Source organism: Podarcis erhardii (assembly GCF_964252035.2).
Source record: "Podarcis erhardii genome assembly, chromosome: 2".
Lineage (NCBI taxonomy): Eukaryota > Metazoa > Chordata > Lepidosauria > Squamata > Lacertidae > Podarcis > Podarcis erhardii.
In genome coordinates, this window is record NC_138498.1 from 74,340,595 (window position 1) to 74,363,155 (window position 22,561).

At 39.2% G+C, this 22,561-nt stretch overlaps 1 protein-coding gene across 1 annotated transcript in view; it reads left to right on the top strand.

The window, feature by feature from the left end:
- DOCK3 (dedicator of cytokinesis 3) overlaps nt 1-22,561 on the top strand; it is a 141,689-nt gene that overhangs the window by 87,197 nt on the left and 31,931 nt on the right. The window contains 17 exon segments of the mRNA XM_081850458.1: nt 5,521-5,713; nt 6,953-7,080; nt 7,866-8,012; nt 8,868-8,966; nt 11,049-11,143; nt 12,153-12,228; nt 12,612-12,712; nt 13,120-13,178; nt 14,252-14,400; nt 15,601-15,686; nt 16,453-16,479; nt 16,596-16,691; nt 18,381-18,441; nt 20,399-20,492; nt 21,300-21,448; nt 21,677-21,763; nt 22,081-22,185. Coding sequence (XP_081706584.1) covers nt 5,521-5,713; nt 6,953-7,080; nt 7,866-8,012; nt 8,868-8,966; nt 11,049-11,143; nt 12,153-12,228; nt 12,612-12,712; nt 13,120-13,178; nt 14,252-14,400; nt 15,601-15,686; nt 16,453-16,479; nt 16,596-16,691; nt 18,381-18,441; nt 20,399-20,492; nt 21,300-21,448; nt 21,677-21,763; nt 22,081-22,185 — 1,752 coding nt within the window.

The following is a 22,561-nucleotide window of genomic DNA, read 5'->3' on the forward strand; positions in this document are numbered from 1 at the left end:
CCATTTCCCTGCACTTAGAACTCAAATACACCGCACAGTTCAATGTTTGCAACTACCAGGTGGTTTTCACAGCACTGGAAATTTAACATAAAGGGCACTAAACTGTCTGCATGAATCAGCTTGATTGTGAGAACCAGTGATTAGAGAGAAGATAATGGTTCAGCTGTTATAGGTTACTGGACATCATCTCATGGTACAAAGAGTGTCTAATGGTGGCATGGGCATGAAAACTCATAATAACAAAAGTCATTATTGGAAGACCAGAAAAGTTGAATCTTGGTTATACTGTACTTTATTCTCAGTGATAATTAAATATTAATTTAGTCACAAGAAACAGTAACAAAGGGGGAATCAATTTTGGACTGGACTCTCCCTCTCCCCCTGCATTATATTAAGATTTCGTTTGGTGTTGGAACCATACAGCAATGTGTTCTCTCTAATTACAGTTCTTCTGGTGCTCCAATTTCTGAATACATAAACCACTAAAGATAATGCCTTTTGCTCATGAATATGAATTTGATTTTGCATACGTTATACTATATGCACTTAATAAGTCAAGGGATTGACTACTTCCTACAATATTTAGTTGTTATCTAGTTGTATTATTTTGGTTATGTTTTTGCGTTTCTTCTGCATTTAGGTCATTTTGAAATAATAAATGGAACGAAAAATATTATGAAATGTTATAAATAATCAAAACCTTAGCAGAAGTCTGTGCCCATCTTTCAGCTCAACTTCCTTGAAATGTTTGAAATATTATGTACAGTGGATGCTCGGGTTGCAAACCTGATTCATGCGGGATGCACGTTTGCAACCCACGTCTGCACATGCGCGGGTTGCGATTTGGCGCTTCTGCGCATGCGCGACCGCCGAAACCCGGAAGTAACCCGTTCCAGTACTTCTGGGTTTTGGCGGTCCCCAACCCGAAAAGACAGAACCTGAAGTGGCTGTAACTCAAGGTATGACTGTACATCCTTGTTAGTTAAACAAGCCAAAGTTGAGATGAGGGGAAAGTGAAAGTAAACACTGGCAAAGTCCTTTTCCTGTCTGTGTAGGAGGAGGGGAAGGAAGGGCTGGTATGTGCCAGCCTATGGCTTGAGTCAGACTTTTAATTCATTTCTCCAAATTTGTAAACTGCCCTTCATCATGTCACCATGATCCTAGGATAGTTTCCAACAATACACAAATATAGAATGAGCAAAAATTATAAACAAACTAGCAGCCTTGTACCTGGCATCGCTTGAAAATCTTAAGAAACCAACAAATCAGTGCAGTTTTGAAAGGGTCAGTGTGCCATCTTGTTTAAAATGATATGCAGACCAAAGGCTTTGCCTTGGGTCTCAGAAACCATCATGCAAAATATGGTTATCATATATTAAGAGGTGTCCAAATGCATAGTAAGCAAACAACTTTGCAAAATAGCAGATGTTAGAAAAGCCTAATGAATAAAATAGTATTAGAACAGCAGCATGAGACCATACAACTAGTAGTTTGGCTACTAGTGTGAGTTAACTTCAAAAGACCAGGAGAGGAAAAATGTTTTTACCTTCCAAGAGCCCATTAGAGTTCTAGGTGATTAAGAGCTTTCAGTACTAATACTAAAACACTGAATTAGACCAGTAGAATATAGGCAGCCAGCGCAGATCCTACAAAATTGGGATTATATGACTGTGTACAGAAGTACCAGCCCACAATCAAATGGAATAAATTTTCACTAGCTGCAGCCTCCAGAGTGTCTTCAAAGGAAGCACAATGTACATTGCAGTAGTCTAAACATGAGATTAGAAGAGCTTGGATCCCCATGGCAAGGCTTTCCCAATTTAGAAATGGTTTGTTGCTGCGACACCAGCTGAAGCTTGCAGCAGGGAGCCCTTGCCTCAAATGACGAGTACCTGCGGACTTTTGATCTGTTCCTTCAGGGGGTGTGCAACTCTATTTAGACCAGGAGTGCCTTCATCTTGGCAGGATTTAGCTTCAGATTGTTCTCTTATTTTAACAATATAATTTGTGAATGTATTGTAGGACCCTTATACATTCCAAGGTATAAGAAATTATAGAATAAAATGATTATTCAGATAAGGATGTAGGATGCAAGGTGAAATGGAAATTTGCATTTATTTATCTTCATTCCATTTTGAATAACCTTAGACAATTGTTCTTGGATTACATAATATTGATTCCTTTTTAATTTCCATAATTGCTTTTTCACGTGTGTATAACAGAGAAATGTATTATATATGAAAATAAACATTAAAGTGGGGTTGGATCAGTAGGCTTGGAACAGGTCATTATTTCTCAAACTAACTTTATTTCACAGGGTTGTCGTAGGTCTGTAAGTGATGGTGCTCTGAGCCCTTTGGCAGAAGGGCTGGGTACACATTAAAAAAACTAGGACTGTCAACTAATTAAAGAACTGTTCATCAAATGAATGATTGCCTTAACTGATTCATTCATTAATTTAATTGAATGTATTAAATAAATATGTATATTATTTTACCTAAATATAACCTTTTTCAGAGAACTTAAAATTATTGAAATAAAATGCCATCATTGATATTTTCTTCTAATTCTCTGTTATACCAATATGCCACTATTAAAATGGCCTCAACAAATAAAAAGTATGTCCTTAACTTCCTCCCTCAGTGATTATTAGTTGATTAAGCTGCAGAGTAAAGATGTGTTTATTCAATCTAGTGACTGAACAAAATATAGCTTGCAGCAGCAAATAAATAAATGTGATCCCCTGACTGCTGTTCTTTGAGAAGAAGTAATTTATAATTGAGGAATGGTTGTGTATCCTGTATACACTTATGTCTTTTGTCATTCTTGATGGGTTTTACAAAGTCCTGCAAAGTCTGTGAACAGAGAAAGTATCCTTGTTCATACATAATGTTAAGCCAAACTGTAGCTTATCTCAGAGGAGCAAGCTTCCAGAGAGAATATTGCAACCACTTTGCTCCTCCCTGATCATATTGCTTCTGTACTTCACTGAGCTAAACTGTAGTTTGGTTTAATATGTCATCTGGACCCAGGCACATGGTTTATCTCTCTCTGAGACATGAACTGCAGCTCAGCACAGAAGCAAAATGATCAGGGAGGAGCAAAATGACCGTGATCACCTCTCCAGGGGTCTGCACATTTGGACATTCATGTTAAGCCATGTTGGCTGGAGGGTTAAGAACAAGCATTCTGGAGAGATTTGACCCTCTTCTGTTTCCTTTTCAACTTATTTTCTTTACCAATCTCCTTGTTTTTAAGAAGATTCCTTTTTTGAATCCAGATGTGACTATGTTGGACTTCTTTAGCAATTGTACACAGAGAGAGAGAGAGTTTCATGAGCAAGGGCACCTCATTTAGAGTATCTAGGCATCAGTGGTGTGTAGTCAGTGGACTAGGGGGACTAGGATAGTCCCCTAAATGTTCCCATTTGGGAAGGAGGGATGTTCCCACTTCCCAAAGCTCAGGAAGCTTCTGCCTAGCTCCGGGAAGAAGGTACAATGCTTTTTTGGAACATCATCCTTTGAGAACACCTCCTGTCGCCCCGTTCTACCGGCTGCCCAAAAATCTTCTAGATCTCAATAGCCACAGGCGAAAATAATCCTTTTATCACCTCCATGGATCACAGATGTGCTCAGACTTCATAGCATTGTAGTTTAAGCACAGGTTTGTTGGTAGATAAAGAAGCAGGGCTGAATTCTTAAATGAGAGGTACTTGGAATCTGTCCTGCCTGCAGACCATGCCTACCTATCTAAAACTCAGATCTCGGAATCCGTGCTGTATGCGGATTTGGTGTCTATGATGTGTAGACACCATCTTTCAGCCTCCCAAGGTTTTTCTCCTTGTGCAAGGATTCAAAGACCGACAGGCATACAGAAATTGCAGGAGGTCATATGACAGCAATTTTATTAGATGCCAGATTTGGATGAGCACCAGAAATTTGTTTGTTTCTAGTGGAGGAGAACTGCAGCAATAACTTTGAAGAGAATTTAGTCTTGTAAAGAGGAAATTCAATAATACATTGGGTTGAGTGAAATAAAACAAGTGGATAGTAAAAGGACGGAAGAAAGGAAAGTACTGAAGTTCACACAGAAAATGAAAGAAAGACTGGGGTAAAAGAATGTATAACTGACATTTAGAAGTGGGAAATACTGGAAACTGGGTTTACATTATTATTTTGGTAATTAAAGGGCAATGTGTTGGATTTACTTACTAACTGCATTGGTGAATGAAAGAGGAAAAGTTCTCAGGACAAATGCTGGATCAGTGTTTCTCAAAGCATGGGGCACTACTGGACTTCATTACATTTTCATTTGGCCCTCAGCCCTGCGGCCCATTCCTCACTCATCCATCCCACTTCCCGGCTGTACTGTAGCTGTTTGGTTGGACTCCCACCCCCATCCTTTTTCCTCCCTCTCTGGCCTCTTGCCAAGCCAATGAAGCCTCTTCTGACAGATTCAGTAGTGATGGTTGCCTGTTCTGCCTAAGAAGAGCAAACTGACATTGGGCAGCACTGGCGGAAGCAGGAAGAGAATGTGGCACAGAATAAAGGTGGACTGGGAGACAGAGGTTGGTGGGAGAAGGGAGAAAGAATGCTGGGGACATTGGGAAAAAATAGAAAGTTGGTTAATGGACAGTATCCAACTAACTTAGGTCGGTGCATATTTCCAGTTGCACAATGGAACTTCTCTCCCCATGCGCATCCCACATTCTCCTCAAATCTGCTCCAAAAGGTAGGAGGGAATGCAGGAAGGGGAGAAGAGAGGGAAGTTCCATTTTGCAAGTGGAAAATCTTGTACTGATGGAACAAGTTAGTTGGATATTGCCCATTCTATCTTATCACTCCTGTGGGTGTATTTCATGAACAGAATTCTACTCGAGGGGATTCTATATCCATGTGATTGTTTTGTCTTATTCGGAGATCTTGCAGCCATTTAAGAGACAAGAGTACAAATTGAAAATACTGCATTGCCATAGAAGTATTTTCAGTGCCTGTTATTTGCATGATTGGACATATATGCCACATAAACATGCTCTCTTCTTGAACCCAAAGAGAGAGAAAAAAACCCCGTGAAATAATGTGTTGCAGCTAAGTTACAGTTTGTATACCTTTCAATAAACTTCTGGGGGGAATTGAAGTGTCTCCATGGTCTCTATCAAAGCATAAATCCAAGATGAAATTAGCAAATTCATAAAAACATAGATTTCTTAATGTGCATTCTGAAAACATCCAGAAACAGGTGGAGCAATCTGGCAGTCTTTCATTTCCTTCCTCTTACCATAGTTGGAGATGCTGTACCCATATGATCATGCACTACTATATCCAGACTTCCAGAAGATAACTTGATTTAATGTGCCAGATATACTTATGTCCTAGAAACAACAATGCTATATAGAGATGGAGCCTTAGTGTGGATTTCATGCTTTACCTTCAAATACGTAGCTTCATTTGTATTCCCTAAAACCCATGATGTTTTATATCTGTGCATTAAAGGTCTCATATTTCTTCATTTTCTTTTTAGGCTGCTCTGTTAAATTCCTTCCCTGCAATATTCGACGAGCTTTTGCAGATGTTCACAGTACAGGAAGTAGCAGAGTTTGTGCGAGGAACTCTTGGGAGTATGCCCAGTACAGTGCATATTGGACAATCTATGGATGTCGTTAAATTGCAGTCTATAGCTCGTACTGTAGATAGTCGCTTGTTTTCTTTCTCGGGTAAGAGAGCGTTATTCATTTGAATCCATTTACATCTAATAATCTAATTCATTACATATTAATGCAACTAAATGTGGACAAAAACTAGAATTGGTTCACAGCTGCTGGTTTTAACCTTTAAAGCCCTATATGGCCTAGGACCCTCATACTTGCAGGACTGCCTCTCCTGGTATGCCCCGCATAATTATTATTAAGCCATCTCAGATATATTTATTTATTTATTTATTTATTTATACCCCACCCATCTGGGTGGCTTCCAACAAAGATTAAAAATACATTAAAACATCAGTCATTAAAAACTTCCCTAAACAGGGCTGCCTTCAGATGTCTTCTAAACATCAGATAGTTGTTTATCTCTTTGACATCTGATGGGAGGGCATTCCACAGGGCGGATGCCACTACCAAGAAGGCCCTCTGCCTGGTTCCCTGTAACCTTGCTTCTCTCAGGGAGGGAACCGCCAGAAGGCCCTCGGCGCTGGATCTCAGTGTCTGGTCAGAACGATGGGGGTGGAGATGCTCCTTCACATCTACTGGGCCAAGGCTGTTTAGGGCTTTAAAGGTCAACACCAACACTTTGAATTGTGCTCGGAAACATACTGGGAGCCACTGTAGCAAAAGATTGTAAAACATTTTACACACTAGACATTCTATACACTTGTCAGTGTTGTACAGAAGATATCAGTTGACTTGCCAATGCTCATGTTCAAATAAGTAGGTGACAGAGGAATGTTATTATTAAGGTATGTATTGGTTTGTCCCAGCTAACCTGAATTAGTTCACCCAGTATGTTTTGACTTCGTGTGCAGCCAGTGTGCCATTTCTATTTAAGGTCTAGTAGACAGTTGCCAGTGCCATCTATTACTCCATTCCTGTATGAACCAACATTAAACACCAGCAGGTTATTGCCACTAGTAAATTGACAATTCACACGTGGTTTTAATCCTATTCACTGCAATGGAAATTATGCATGTCTTTTGTAACACTGTGTAAATTAATTCTTTGTTTCGAATTAGAATTTTAGTAAAAAATGGATTCCACTCAAACTTTGTTTCCTGGCAGTCCCTAATTAAGCTGGCATGCTGTTTATAAAGGGGCCAATTAAGTGAATTTTATTGTGTCTATTATTAATGCTAGCTTTTTCATTTTTACATGCATGCCTTTGAATAACAATGAGGCTTCTTATACCAGTAGCTGAAACGCTCTCATAAGAAAATGTTGCCTTTTGTTTCCCACTTCTAGAATCCCGGCGCATCTTGTTACCAGTGGTTCTTCATCATATTCATCTTCACCTTAGACAGCAAAAAGAATTGCTTATCTGCTCTGGAATCCTCAGTAGTATCTTCTCCATCATCAAAACTAGTTCTGTGGTAAATTATATGCCTGCCTTTGTATTACACTCCTAAGAATTTGAACTATGAATTGTATACAGCTATTTGTGGCCTACTTTCCACAGGTGTATACTGAATTTTGGGACATGTCGAGCAGGAATTTGCCATGTAATTATTACCTGTGAGGACTGTGCATATGCAGTACAACACAGTAGCAACGGTGAAACTGTAGATTTGTATGGTTGTATCATCAGTGCTTTTGTTATCATTGAAAAGAAAATTTGATCCTTTAAAAGATTTCCCAAAGCTACAATCCTATGCACAATTACCAGGGAATAGTCCCATTGAACAAAGTAGGATTGTGCTGCTACTTTAGCAGAATCATGAAATTGCTAAGATTTTATGTTGGTGATACACAGCATTCAGACTACATTATGCCCTAGACATTCATTCTACTAAGTCCCTGCATTAGTTCCAAAATTGTCCATGAAAATGTTGGGTTCAGTTTGTGTACTCAGTTTTACAGGATCAAACAGATAACAATTAATGGCAATTATAAAATGATTATTCCAAAATTATTCAGTTAATGTAGTGATTGTCATTTTAAGAAAGAAAATCTTCTTTGAGTTATACATTTCGGAAATTAGTTTGGATACAAACTCTTAAGAGCGGAAGGATCTATATTAAGCAACTTTTACAGATTCAACTGGACCATCTTAGATATTAATGTGTGGGCAGCATTTTCGACCCACTGAATACCTTCGGCATACCATTTCCATTCCATAGGATGATAACTGTCTGCTTTTTTTAACTGCTTACTGTAGGAGACAGATGTCATTGAGGAGGTAGAAATGATGGTGGAGAGCCTCCTGGATGTACTTTTACAAACTTTACTTACTATCATGAGTAAATCACAATCTCAGGAGGCGGTAAGAGGACAACGTTGCCCACAGTGCACAGCTGAAATCACTGTTAGTAACTAACAATCAGGTTCTATTTCCTGCTTATCTAACCTTCTCCCTTTCCCTCAACACAGCATTTCACCTTATTCCACCTTTCCTGCATGAACTTTTACCTACTTCAAAACTGAAAACCTTGCCCTTCATTCCAGTGGTAAAGTTAAGCACAGCCACCATTGTGCCGCTCATTTACTTAGCTACTCAAAGGAGCATAAATTATATTGTGAATTAGTTGCTAGTCATTGGCTGCCATAATTGAAAGTTATCAGTGGGCACCATAATAAAATGCTAAGTAATTCCTCACTGAAGGATACAATTATTCTATTTATCTGTGGAAAGCTTTCATACAATTTGTCCTGTTTTTTCCAATTAGTCAAAATTATGAATCTTTATAGAGGAGAAAATGATATTACATCACATGCTGAGAAGGCTATAGAAAGCACCAGAGCCATCTAGGGAGAATTGCAAAATATTTGAGGCTGGATTATTTAAATTCTGCGTGGGGGTGGCAGGGAGAAATTATATTCCTTTTTTTCCCTTTTCCACTGAAAAGAGACAAATCAAATTCTTACCCTCACTTTATCCATCCTGAATTTATTGGGCTAAATAATTTCTTATGTTGTTTTTTAATTGATATTATGCCTCTTCAACAAAATAGACTACTCAGTATGAATTTACCAAATATAAATATTAATTTGAAATGATCAAGACAAGTACTTTAAAATCCATACACATGTGCTTTGCTTTCACAAGTATTGAAACATTTTCACCCCTTACTCCTTTTCCCTCTACCCCAAATGTATTTTTTGTTATATGAATTGAACATGTGATCATTCTAATAAAATAATTCTTCATTGGGATTGGCAGGGGGAATATGTGTCCTGTCTTTTGTCTCTACTTCGTCAGATGTCTGACACTCATTTCCAACATTTACTGGAGAATTTCCAAAGCAAGGATGAATTAAAGGTAAGCTAAGAACCAACCCTAATCATATATATTTTACCAATAGAGCTGATGAAAAATAGCAGCAGTGGACTATATCACAAGTTTTCAGAATGATTTTCAATATTTATCTGTTGCATATTAAGTGGTGCTGTGGTCTAAACCACTGAGCCTATTGGGCTTGCGGATCATAAGGTTGGCATTTCGAACCCGTGCAGTGGGGTGAGCTTCCATTGCCCTGTCCCTGTTTTTGCCAACTGAGCAGTTTGAAAGCACACCATTGCAAATAGATGAAAAGGTACCGCAGCAGTGGAAAGGTAAACAGCATTTCCATGCGCTCTGGCTTCTGTCACAGTGTTCGTTGAGCCAGAAGCAGTTTAGTCATGCTGGCTGCATGACCCAGAAAGCTGTCTGTGGACAAACACCGGCTTCCTTGGCCTGAAAGCTAGATGAGTGCCACACCCCATAGTCGCCTTTGACTGGACTTAACCGTCCAGGGGTCCTTTACACAAACTGTAGCTTCAAAATTCATGTATGCAGTTTTCAGGCGCAATTGCAATTGCAAAATGCCTGGCTTTCAACATATTTGCAAGTTAGGTGTGCTGAGACATTTCCCCCTCTGCTTTGATCTTCTTGCCGCAAATTCTTTTGCAGAGGAAGGAGCTGCAATTTCACACTTTGCCTAGCACCAGATTCCCTTCCCCTGCAGAAGTGAAGACTGGGTGGGTGCTCAGAGGGCCAGTTGAAATCTGGTTGCAACAGCATCCAGCTTGTTGGGTGGGGTTATCTTACCTCTGACATACATGAAACAAGTTGGGGAAAGTCTCTGGACATTTGGAATATGATGCCATCAATATAGCAATGATACCCAACACTGTCTCCTGTTCAGGGAGGCTGTGCAGGTTCTGAATCTATTCCTGAGAATAGTAATAGATTAGATGTGAACTAACAATTTGAAATGTAGTTTCTCACTTTTAGAAACTAAAAAAGAGGGATTTTAGTTTTTCTGTTTTTTCTTTTTGTTTTATGTTAAATGTTTGCATTTCTGTATTTTTGTATTTTTGTGTTTTTGTATTCTTCTTGTGTTTTTTCTTTTATATATCGTTTTATAACTTTTTTACTGTTAAAATGCAATAAAATATTATTTTTAAAAAATGAAATGTAATATCGACAAGAGACAATTGCTTCTGATAAGTAGAATGATGAACTCAGTGATAGAGATGTGGCTTGTTTTTAGAAGAGGTTACTATTTCCTTGAAAATTAGGTTAGCAATAAATGAATCCTCCTGGATTCTGGGGTGGTGGCTGTGGCCAGGCATGTTTCTGGAGAAGGAAAGCACTGAACATGGTACAAAAACCATAGTTGAATCAAGGTTGAATTACTCCTGCACACTCTGCAAGGGGCCTTTGAAAATTATCAGAAACTGCAGCTGGTAAAAAGAAAAGGAAAAAAGCTAAAGTTTTGACTTGAATTTGTTTTTAGCATGTGGCTCCTCTTTTATATCGGCTTCACTGATTATGAATCTAGATTCAAAGTGCTAGTTGTTACTTTTTAAGACCTAAATGGTTTAGAACGAGAATACCTGAAGGACTATCCTGCACAGGAATATTGTGACACAGGCACATCAGGTGGCCGTCCTCTCCTATATGGGTAGCAGTGTTGTAGTAGTCAACCAAAAAAGATAGAATTACAGTAAATAGAAGAATTGTTTGCCTACAATTCTGCCACTGATTACCGTATTTTTCCATATATGATGACCTTTTTCTGATATTTTTTGTGATGAACTGAGGGTCGTCTGATACATGGGTTAATATGCTAAGTAAGTGAGGGCTGGTGCTGTGGCAGTAGCAGGAAAATGTCAGAGGGGAGGCTGCTTACCTGCTCTTCCTGGCTTAGGAAGAGTATTTGGTGAGTGCCAGTATGCAGTGTATTACGGCACCAGTTCCGTCAACCAGAGCGGGGGATCGTAGAAAAGCTGCTCAATGACTCAGCAAACTTACAAAAAAAGCTCAACAACTGTTGAGGGCTTCCAAAAATAGGGGTTGTCTTATACAAGGCGTCATGTTATACATGGAAAAATACGGCAGTTTCTTCCTTTCTGCTAGGAATTTCTGCTAAAGACTTTCTGCGTATTTCGAAATCTGATGAAGATGAGTGTCTTTCCTCGGGATTGGATGGTGATGAGATTGCTCACCAGCAAGTGAGTACACACGTTATTTAGAATGATCAAATGTTTTGGGGTTTTTTTCCTGAAAATGGTGTGCTTTTTCTCTAGATGCAGGATTCTTGTCTGGAATTCACAGTGCTGTTTTTAAACCTTTAAAACAGGTGTGGCTAACCAGTGTGGTGTAGTGGTTAAGAGCGGTAGTCTCGTAATCTGGGGAACCGGGTTCGCGTCTCCGCTCCTCCACATGCAGCTGCTGGGTGACCTTGGGCTAGTCACACTTCTTTGAAGTTTCTCAGCCCCACTCACCTCACAGAGTGTTTGTTGTGGGGGAGGAAGGGAAAGGAGAATGTTAGCCGCTTTGAGACTCCTGAAGGGGAGTGAAAGGCGGATATCAAATCCAAACTACTACTACTCCTCCTCTTCTTCTTCTTCTTCTTCTTCTTCTTCTTCTTCTTCTTCTTCTTCTTTGCCCCCCCCCCCCCGCCGCAATATTGCTGAACTACAAGTTTTATAACCCCTGCCTATAGACCATGTTGGTTTAGGCTGATGGAAGTCATAGTCTAAGGATATATGGAGGACCACACATTACCCACCCCTGCTTTAAAATTGTAACCTTTAAAGTTCTAGCAGGTTTGGGGGTGATATACCTTAGGGAGGCTTTTCTCTAACATGTGCCCACTCAGGTTATGATCTTTAAATGGGCCCAGGTTTGTGTGCCATCGCAGTCGTTAACAGAAATAGAAACAGAAATCGTCATGGTCCCCTTCTGTTTTGTGACATCCCTTCAGGTTACTAAGGACTGCAGCTCAGTGGAAGAGCACATGCTTTTCATGTAGAAGGTCTTGGGTTCAGTCTCACCTTCTCCAAGTAGGGTTGGGGAAGATTCTTGTCTGAAAGCCTGAAGAGCTGCTTTCAAGCAGTATAGAGCTAGATAGACCAATAGTCTGACAAATGGCCTAAAAAAACTTAAATGCTGGTTCAAATAAAGCATACTTGTGTGTTTACAAACATTTCCGCAATGTATTCTCTTTTCTTATTACAGTATAATAGTTACAACAGTTCAGTTTCTGTCCCCTGCACTGCACAAGAATTTCACAGAAACAGATTTTGATTTTAAGGTAAGGAATGCCGTTAACCCCTTTGTAATATTATCACATCCTTAGCATTGCATCTCTTTCCAGAAACAGCATATACCGTATTTTGAACTAATTGTTACATCTGAGTTGGTGCCATTGTGATTATGTTATGATTCCGTTTAACACCTTTGGAAGAATAAATTGATTTGGAGGTAAAATTTGTTTCTGCATGTTTGTGAACAAAGGATGTGTTCAGCTGTGTCCTGCTCAGGATAATCCCATTGGAATTAATGAACCTAAGTTAGTCAGGGCAATTAACTTCAATGGACCTACTCTGAATAGAACTAGCAAGGCTACCACACAAAGTTTACATCCAGTATACATATTTGTCTTTTATGATTAATCAATTTTTTCCTGATTTCTAGGTGTGGAACTCCTATTTCAGTTTGTCAGTCTTGTTTATAAATCAGCCCAGCCTGCAACTAGAATCTGTTACTCCAGCAAAGCGTAAAAAGATACTGGACAAGTAAGGACATTTAATTTCCATCCTCAAGTGTTTGAGAAAAAAGGCTCATATTTATCACCCTATTTCTTATATATTACAAGAATGAGAAAAAGAACCAAGAAAGACCTGAGATTCCATAAAATGCAATCTAACAGTCAAATCCAATGTTGTTTGAATGGGTTTCCCCTCTTTCTCTTCCCTCACTTCCCCAAGTCTGCGCCCAAGTGTTTGGAGCAAATGGAAGGAGGGGGAGCTGCAGGAAGGAAGAGAGGAAATTCCTACTGAGTGAGAGTCCATTCCACTTGTGCGTGGACACCATTGCTTTTAATCCTAAATATTGCTTGTCCATTAAAGAAAACCTGTTTTGAATAGCTAATACTTTGCTGCATTTAATTCTCTCAAGGTCTGTGTCTTTGCCTCTGTTCCAGGTATGGTGACATGCGGGTGATGATGGCATATGAACTGTTCAGTATGTGGCAGAATCTAGGTAAAGTTGCATTCCAATTTTATCTTAACTTAAGATCTATATTTATTCCAAATATGTATCGTTTAGCCATAAGTATATAAGTATATCATACAATGGTACAATAAAATATAGTATACCACTTAAAATACAATTAAAACAAAATAATAGTACAATCCATTACAATATCCAATATTTTCTACTGTAAAAATTATAACACTATCACAATAACACACACAGCAAAGAGAGAGAGATCCTACTCATTTCCAATTCCACTCAACATTATAACAGCAGAGTAGACAATTTATCTGCTATCTGACATTCTTCATCCACCTTCATTATTCTAAATCATGCTGGCCATCCATCAACTATATGGGATTTGGCTCATTCCTTTCTGTCTAGGGCAATTATATACACTGCACTACAGCACTATATGTTCCAGAGTTTCAACAGCTGGTAGTCTGAATTTATATCAGCAGTGCTCCAGAAGAAACCCTCTGAAACATCCTAACGTAACTGCAGAAGTGAAACTATTATATCTTTCCAAGGTGACTGAAATGTTGAATATGCAAGTTCTGCTCTGTACAGTGGCGTAGCGTGGGGGGTGTAGGGGGGGCCGGCCGCACCGGGCGCAACATCTGGGGGGGCGCGCTCGCACTCGCAGCTCTCTGCCCCTACCTGGCTCACTCAGGATTAGGGGGCGCAAATTACTTGCCTTGCCCCGGGTGCTGACAACCCACGCTACGCCACTGGCTCTGTACGGCAAATACGTGACGTCCTGACATCCAGTGTCAGGTAGAAGGGATGTGTTCTTTGGGCAGTATTCTCTGCCAACAACTCATAGAAATCCAAATCAAAAATATGCTGACCCAACAAGTTTCAAACCTTTACTTTTTTTTATTGTATTGGAATGCAACATTGTGATCATGTTAAAAACACCCAGATTTTTTTTAAAAAAGGGTAAGCAAGTGGATTGACCTCTTGCACTGCCTGAATAATTGGATATTTTAAATTGGCAGAATGACGGTCTGTACGCGAGTGGCAAGAAAAGATGCAAAGGGAACGGTATAAATACATTCATATTTTTCTGTTACCAGGTGAACATAAAATTCACTTTATTCCGGGAATGATTGGCCCCTTCCTCGGTGTTACACTGGTCCCACAGCCAGAGGTCCGTAACATCATGATCCCAATTTTTCATGACATGATGGACTGGGAGCAGAGGAAAAATGGCAACTTCAAACAGGTAAGAAGTCTCTTTGGCTCTTTTAATGTCACAGTTTTTTTATTCATGATTGATTTACAGGAAGAAAGTTTTACATCTACAAAGGGAAGCATTATAGCTTTTTAAATATTAAGCATGTATGAACAAATAAATATACGCACAATATTTGCAGATCTCCTGGAGGAGTTCTAAAATCCATTTTGGTTGCTCTTTCGCACTTTTTTTTTATGAGAACAGAAAAGGCTAGAGCAAAGCTATCAAAAGTGGGAATGGGAACAGGGGAATAATTTTGGCACTGTATCTGCACTGCTGCTTCTCACTGGAGTCCCAAGGCACGTTGAGATGCCAGTTTTCTAGTGTGTTGCCACCACACTGCATGAGGCACCTGCATCTGAAATTCTCTTGTTTGTGAATTGCTGGAAGAGTGTTCTGTCACCAGCAAACTCAGCAAGCAAGAGGAAGAAATAGGCAGGGGGAAACGGAGGAAGAGAGACATGGAATGAAACGAGGGAGTTGCTGAGAAATGTTTGGGATGTGAAGAGAGAAAAGGATGGAAGATTAACAGAAGGATGGGATCAGAAAGCTCTGAAGCAACGCAGACAGAAAATGGGGTTCATTTTGGGAAGCAGTGAGAGCCATGTAGGATGTGGAAGCAGAGTAGAAGAGGGTAATGTCCATAGATAGAAGACAGCAGATAAAGTGTTAGGGTTGCAGAGAAGCATGTGGGAGGGGAAACTGAAAAAAGTGGGGTGTAGCAGGTGGGGGTTTAGAGACTGGTGCAGAGAAAGGAGAGAGTGTAATAAATGTTCCATAGATTTATTTATTTTAATTCCTCACTTGTTCTACTAAGAAATAAATAAATAAATAAACAAGCAACCCAGGGAAGAAGACAGTGTTACAAAAATAAAACAAGCCCATGTTACTTTTGACTCAGTCAAAAAAGACCTTGAATACTGTGGTGTGACAGTGTTAGAGACAAATGAGGCAAGTTATTCTCCAGGTTGAACTATTGTTTTACTACATTTAAATTAGGTCAGTGCTGCTTTGGAAATGTTTTTATATGAAGGCAGAAATCATCCATCCTTTCATAAAAGCAGGCTTCCTGCAGAGCATAAGAGATGAACCATAAAATATAATTTTCACAGCCTCCTTGATGTTTGGAATATATAAAGGCAGCTACTGTCTTTCCTCTCTAATACAGCTTCTTCCTCTCTAATACAGGTGGAAGCAGAATTGATTGATAAGCTTGACAGCTTGGTATCGGAAGGAAAAGGAGACGAGAACTATCGGGAGCTCTTCAGTCTGCTGTAAGCCTTACTTTTAATGTTACAGGAAACCTTTTACAAACACATAGAGAGAGTGGAAATCAAAATAAGGCATATATATATATGAAATGAACAAAGAGATCGTATTCCATCTCATAAATTATTTTTATATCTCTTTTTTTCAAAGCGTTTAACCTATTTTGAATTACATTTGCATAATAGATGGCTGGATTTGTCCATTATTTCTGAGTTTTTATCTTTGTAACTTCAGGTGCCACTCCACAGTGCGTGGTGTCTGTAGCTTTTGGCCAGAAGGGACTGACTTTGCTTAGTGTTACATCTAAATCTGAGCTGGTGATTTTTCTTGCTCAGAAATGTACTGGGAGCTAGTGTAGATCCTTTAAGACTTGTGTTATATGGTCCTGGTAGCCGCTCCCAATCTGCATTCTGGATTAGTTGTAGTTTCTGAGTTACCTTCAAAGGTAGCCCCATGTAGAACGCATTGCAGTAGTCCAAGCAGGAGATAACCAGCGCATGTACAATTCTGGATGAATACATTTATTTTATAAAATTATTTCCATAGACGGAAATAAAAGGAAAATAAAAGAAAGGGAAATAAAAGAAAAGGAAATATTTGTATATATGTTTGGGATTACACTGAAAATAGTGTGCCCATTTTTTAATCAACTAGCAGCAGAATAGGGACAGACGCTACTCTTGGCATAGTACTTCCTTGGTATGAAGTAGTGATATCTTACCATCTTAATTCAGTACTCTCCTTGTCTTTGCTTCATGCAACATGGATCAGAACCCAGCTCTTTGGGCCCTACCCCAGGTAAGATAATTATTCAAGTTTGATGTAAAAGTGACTTTGATATTAAAATGGCTCCTGGGGCTGTTGAAGCTTTATAATATTCCCAAGGAAATCTTATACACTTTCATTTCATACAGCCTGCTGGAAAAGATTGAGCAAGAGACTTGGAGAGAGACTGGTGTTTCTTTTGTTACATCAGTTACTCGTCTGATGGAACGTCTCCTTGACTACAGGTAATGTGATTATTTAACTTTCCTGGGTGTTTTTGTTTGTCTGTCTGACTTCATCTGTGCAATACTCTGCCTGATTGTTTTTTCATGATTTTTGCCTGCAGTTAAGTTTTCCTTTTACTATTGGGTTACTGTTTCATTGCTGGCTAAGTGACTCTGGAGTGTGGGCATAGTCTGGAGCCTAGCCTTGCTGATAACAAATTCTACCATGTGCAGTAGGGTCATCCTCAAAGGGGGTAACACCAACATCAATGTTCTCTTCAGGCCGTCATAGGGTGGGGACACCCCAATATCATTTAAGAACTGGAATTGAAGCCCTGTTATCCTGACCCAAGGCAAAGAGCCCAGGGGAGGGAGATTGGTTTGGTGGGGTCCCAGGACCAGAGGTCACAAGTCCAAGTTTAGTAACAAAATTCCAAGATGGCATGTGAGCTGTGAAGTTGTTCCAACAAGTTTTCCTGGCTATCCACCAAGCTTTTCAGTAGAGGCGGAGATCCCAAGCTACTTACGAGAATACTTGCTGTTATGGCAATTCCTTGTCTGAAGGTAAGTGCTACATCTAGAGCAGGCATGGCCAAACTTGGCCATCCAAATGTCTTGGGACTACAATTCCCATCATCCCTGACCACTGGTCCTGTTAGCTAGGGATGATGGGAGTTGTAGGCCAAAAACATCTGGAGGGCCAAAGTTTGGCCATGCCTGATCTAGAGGGATGTGTCTCTCCATGGGAGATAATGCTGGATGCACCTCCACCTCTAATTCCTCCCACTCTTGTCGCATCAGCCCACACCCTACAGTCCCCTCCACCCCCCAGGTGGAAAGCAGCTTCCACACTCTGACAGCCTGCCACCAGTACAGGTGGAGGAGAGGAAGTCTCTGGGACTCCTGCTTCAACTGCAGTCAGGCACATCCAGAGGCAGAAGGGTTGCTCCCATCACTTGACCTCTACTCTGTTTTCTCATCACCCTCTCCCTCACATTCATCATCCTGGCCCTATAGTGCCTACCACCCCTGGTCTGAAGCAGAGTTCTTGGAGGGGATCATGGCCAGAGCTATGCTAATGCTTCTTGTGGTGGCTGTAGGCAGGGTGGGTACTTGTATATTCTGAGTGGAGGAGCTGATTACCTCCTGGGGAAGAAGCCTAGATATCTGGTCTCTGTCCCCCTTCTCAGCCCTTCCATTCATCCAACAATTCACTGCGGCTTATTTGCTGATCTATTGTCATTTCTAATTGATGCCATAAAAAGGTCAGTCCATAACAAGGCAAGAAGTTGTCACTTTTTAGTATTTTCTACAATAGCTGGTTCTTTATTGTATTAAATGAATGCCCTTATAATCTTTTAAACAAAAACAAAAAAAACCTGGAGAACACAATGAAGTTTTTAATCTCTCCTGAAGCAATGCCTTGCCATTTCAGAGCACTTTATGAACTTGGCATTATCTTGGAGCCAATCATTCTAAAGCTAGAAGGCATGGGTAGGGTTAGTGTCTGAAATGGTGATCACCTGAGAACCCTGTGTTGACTGCCTTGAGTTCTTTCATGGAAGGAAGGAAGGATATGAATGTAATAAGTTAATAATAATAAAATCAATTTATTTTTAGGTTGTATATCTCCCAGCTCTCCCTTGTCTTAAACTTTATCCATTTTTCCCCAAACATAAATTTTGAAATATGACTGTTGTCTTTTTTTAGGGACTGTATGAAAGGAGATGAAACAGAGAACAAGAAAATTGGTTGCACTGTTAACCTTATGGTGAGTTTTATTTTGCTTTTGTTGTTCATTCTAAAATAATTCTTTTTTCAGGTTTCAAAGTAGCAATGCAGAAAATTGCTGAATTATCCAGCAGAGAATTACTGAAGAACAACTACCTGCCTTTGTTTCAAAAAATAAATAAGATTGCTTCAGTGTAATGTTCAGGTGGTTGTGTGAAACTACTGACATAGACTAGTCAATATGTACTTTGCATGTGATGCCTTCTTGAGAAAGTGAATGTCACATTTGACTTTAAATGATTTTGAGCCAGTAGTAGTCACAAGATTATTTCTTACTTATCAATTGCTGGTGCTTCTTTGATTCCCGCCAGAGAAATGTGATTAGAGATTTTTGGATCTCGAACCACAAAACAGATTTTCTCTGGAATGTTTTGGTTTACATTCAGAAAATGTTGCCATGCTCTCTCAGGGCATGTGCTTGAATCACTTGTTCATAGTCATGGAATTAGTGCTTCTGCAAATCAAATGCCTAGGCGAAAAGTAACTCGCATGTGCTAGGACTAGGGTTGCCAATGTGGTACCCTCCAGATGTTGGTGGACTACAACTTCCGTCATCCCTAGCCAGCGTAACCAATGATGAGGGATGATGGGAGTTGCAACATCTGGAGGGCATCATGTTGGCTACATCTGCCTAGGATTTCTTTCTGTGACCCTGCCTCTATGCTGCCAGAGAGCAGGCTGGTCATAGATTAGAGGCCCATATAAAGTGCATGCAACAAAAATACCTTATGATCCTTGATGGAAGTGTAACAAAAGTGTAATTAGAAAAATAGCATTTACTGGCTTATTAGGAATTTGTTGATCCTTGCAAATCTCTTGCCCACTCACTCCCCGGCTCAAGTATATAATATGAGTCCCAGTGTAACACCCTTAATGGCCTAGCTTAGAATATATGGTAAAAACCTGAACTAAGATTAGCATTTAATCCCCTGAAAATTGTAAATCTTAAGAGTACTTTTTCAGTGAAACTTCAGTTCAGATATAACACTACACCATGATTTAGCATTATGAGAACAAGTCACAGCAGACCTTGGGCTTGCACGTGCTCTCTTTCTGTTAGAGGTTACCAACCATAACCGCTTCCCAAAGTGTCTAGCAGAGTTTTCCTGGCTGCAGTCGACAAGAACTATAGTCACACTCGAATGCACAGTCAATAATTACTTTATGCAAGCATTTGGTTATACAAGCATTTTCTTTTACTACTATCTACAAACTATTTACAGTCCTTCTTCCTCTCCTCGGCACAGTATAGTAATAAACTGTCCTGATACTGCAAACTCATAGTATCAGCAGCACACTTTACCATACATCCAAACTCACTGTAAGCATGAATACTAACAGCGTATGTGTGCTCTCCTTGTGCCTCAAATTGCAAACTCAACTTCCTCCCTTTAATTGAATCTCCAGCTGACACCAATTAAGTTTGGAGTGCCACTCCCACACATTGAAGAAACTTCTGCAATGCTTTATAAAGTTTCCAGGAACTATTAATCTGTTTCGTGAAGAATTTATTCCTAACACTTCCTGTGCAGCAGAAGGACACGGAAACAATTGAAAACATCCACTTTTAGTTTTGAATGATTAGCAATTTTTATCACATCTGAACTAGGTAAACTGGTTAATTTTAGCAGTGGTTAGTTTGAACAAACCAGGATCATGCCTTGATTTCCAATCTTGATTTGTACAGTTACAATAAATCACAGTGTATCAAGTTCAAACTTAACTGTGGATTATTCAAAACTAAAAGTGGGAAGGTATTGGTGTTCTCCCCTAATTCATGAAAGTAGATTATATGTTGGGAGGACTGGCACATAAGCTCAGCGCTCACCAAGCTAAAACATGGTATAGCACTATGTAGCAAGAGTGATAACTGCTTAAGTCTCTAAAGATATACTAAACAATGAAAGTGGTTTTCTGAATTTTTTTATTTCCATTAGAACTTTTATAAATCTGAAATTAATAAGGAAGAAATGTATATTCGCTACATCCACAAGTTGTGTGATATGCACTTGCAGGCTGAAAACTACACAGGTAAGTATGGAAGGAAGCTTTCTTCAAATATTCTCTATTGTCATCTTTAAATGTGTATTTTAAATCCTTTGTGGTTTAATTGCACTTAGAAAAGAAGTTAAGTAATATTTTAAATTGCAAATATTTAAATCAAGCCTTGGTCACATGGCATATGCATATAATAACATGCTGCTGTTACTTGAACAACATCACAGTGACCAGTATTAACTTTTCTTACTATAGCAGATCCTGTATGAGTGAGTAAGGGAGTTAAAATCAAAAGTGTACAGCATGTGTATCGTGTTTTCAAAGGGTGCTTTGATGACTTTGGAAAATGCCACAGTTCTGAATTTCTGTAAGCACTTTTGAACTGATTGTCCTTTTCATTCATTTAAATCACCGTCGTATCTACATAAAAACATGTAGCACAGAAGTAAGCAATATGTTCAACAATGAGACCATTTGTACAGATCCTGCTAATTTACTACTGTATTTAGTTTCTTAAATAATTGAGAATGGTGAAGATTTCATAACTTTAATCAAGATAAATAAATGATAACAATATGAAAAAGCAATAGATAAATAAGGCAAGACGTGATTTATATTAGTTCAAGACTTACGTGTTAATTTGGGAGTTAATTACTTTCATGACAATGAGTTCATTGATTCACATTTCTTAGAGTCAAGCTCTCTGATGTGCTGAGGATTAGAATTTTTTACTGAACTTGTTTTCTTGCAGTGGTCATGATCACGTGCATAATATTGTGTTTGAACTGAAATGCATTTGAATATTTTTGTTCATTGTTTATTCCTTTGCTATTTCGACAGAGGCTGCCTTTACATTGCTCTTATACTGTGAGCTGCTTCAGTGGGAAGAGAGGCCTCTTCGGGAGTTCCTGCACTACCCTTCTCAGACAGAGTGGCAGCGTAAAGAAAACCTTTGCCGAAAAATTATCCACTATTTTAATAAAGGGAAGGTATGCAAAAAATAATGCTAATTTTTCTGTAGCTTCATTGTTACTTTTGGATAGAAGTATGGATAGAAGTAGATGGTATAGAAAATGCCTGACTTCCCCCCTTTTTTGTGTGTGTGTCTATATTCAGTCCTTGGGGTCACAAACTATTAAAGTTTTCAACTCTTGAGTTGTAAGTCTTATCTGTCTGAAAATCCAACTTGGCCTGAGTTTTTCGCTTTCCTGTTTCAGAGCTGGGAATTCGGAATCCCATTGTGCAGAGAGCTTGCTATTCAATACGAAAGCTTATATGATTATCAAAGCCTCAGCTGGATTCGGGTAGGTGGAAATTATATTGATTTGTATTTAATAATTTAACAGTAAGCAAGATTGCACTCTAATGTTCAGGTGATTTAAATGAAAATTACTTGCACACAGCATCTTTCCTATGAAAACACAGGGTCCTCTATAGATTTATATTCCTAGTATACGTGACTAATAATTTTGGTGTTTCACAGGATCATAGTTTACTTCTTAATGTGTTTTGAAAATCTTTGATGGACAGCACCAAATGATACCAAAGTGTTTTCAGACGGTTATTCCTGTTGTAACAGTAATTGCACTTCTAATATGTTTTTTTAAATTTCTATTCACAGAAAATGGAAGCTACCTATTATGATAATATAATGGAACAGCAACGGTTGGAGCCTGAATTTTTCAGAGTTGGCTTTTATGGAAGGAAATTTCCCTTCTTCCTTCGGGTAAGCCCATTCAACATTTGCATTAATCTATGAATTATACGTGCAATTTACAAATAAAGGAGTTTTGTGTACAATTGATTTTTATTTATTTGTTGACAAGTAGGAAATATCTGCTAGGTTTTTGTTCAGTTTAGTTTCAAAGCAGATTGCTGTTTACTTCAATGCAGCGGTAAAGAACAGCTTTTCACAGTTAAAACCATGGAGAGACCTGGTCTGAACAAAGACATTGGATTCTTATCTCATTATACATGACAAAGCCATTTTTCACCTTCTCACCCCTTGCTTTTTCCTGTAAGACCTATTGCAGTCGTTAAGAGTCGTCAACAGGCTCATCACAGCTATCTGCCAATCACCCATTCCCACCACCCTTCTGAGT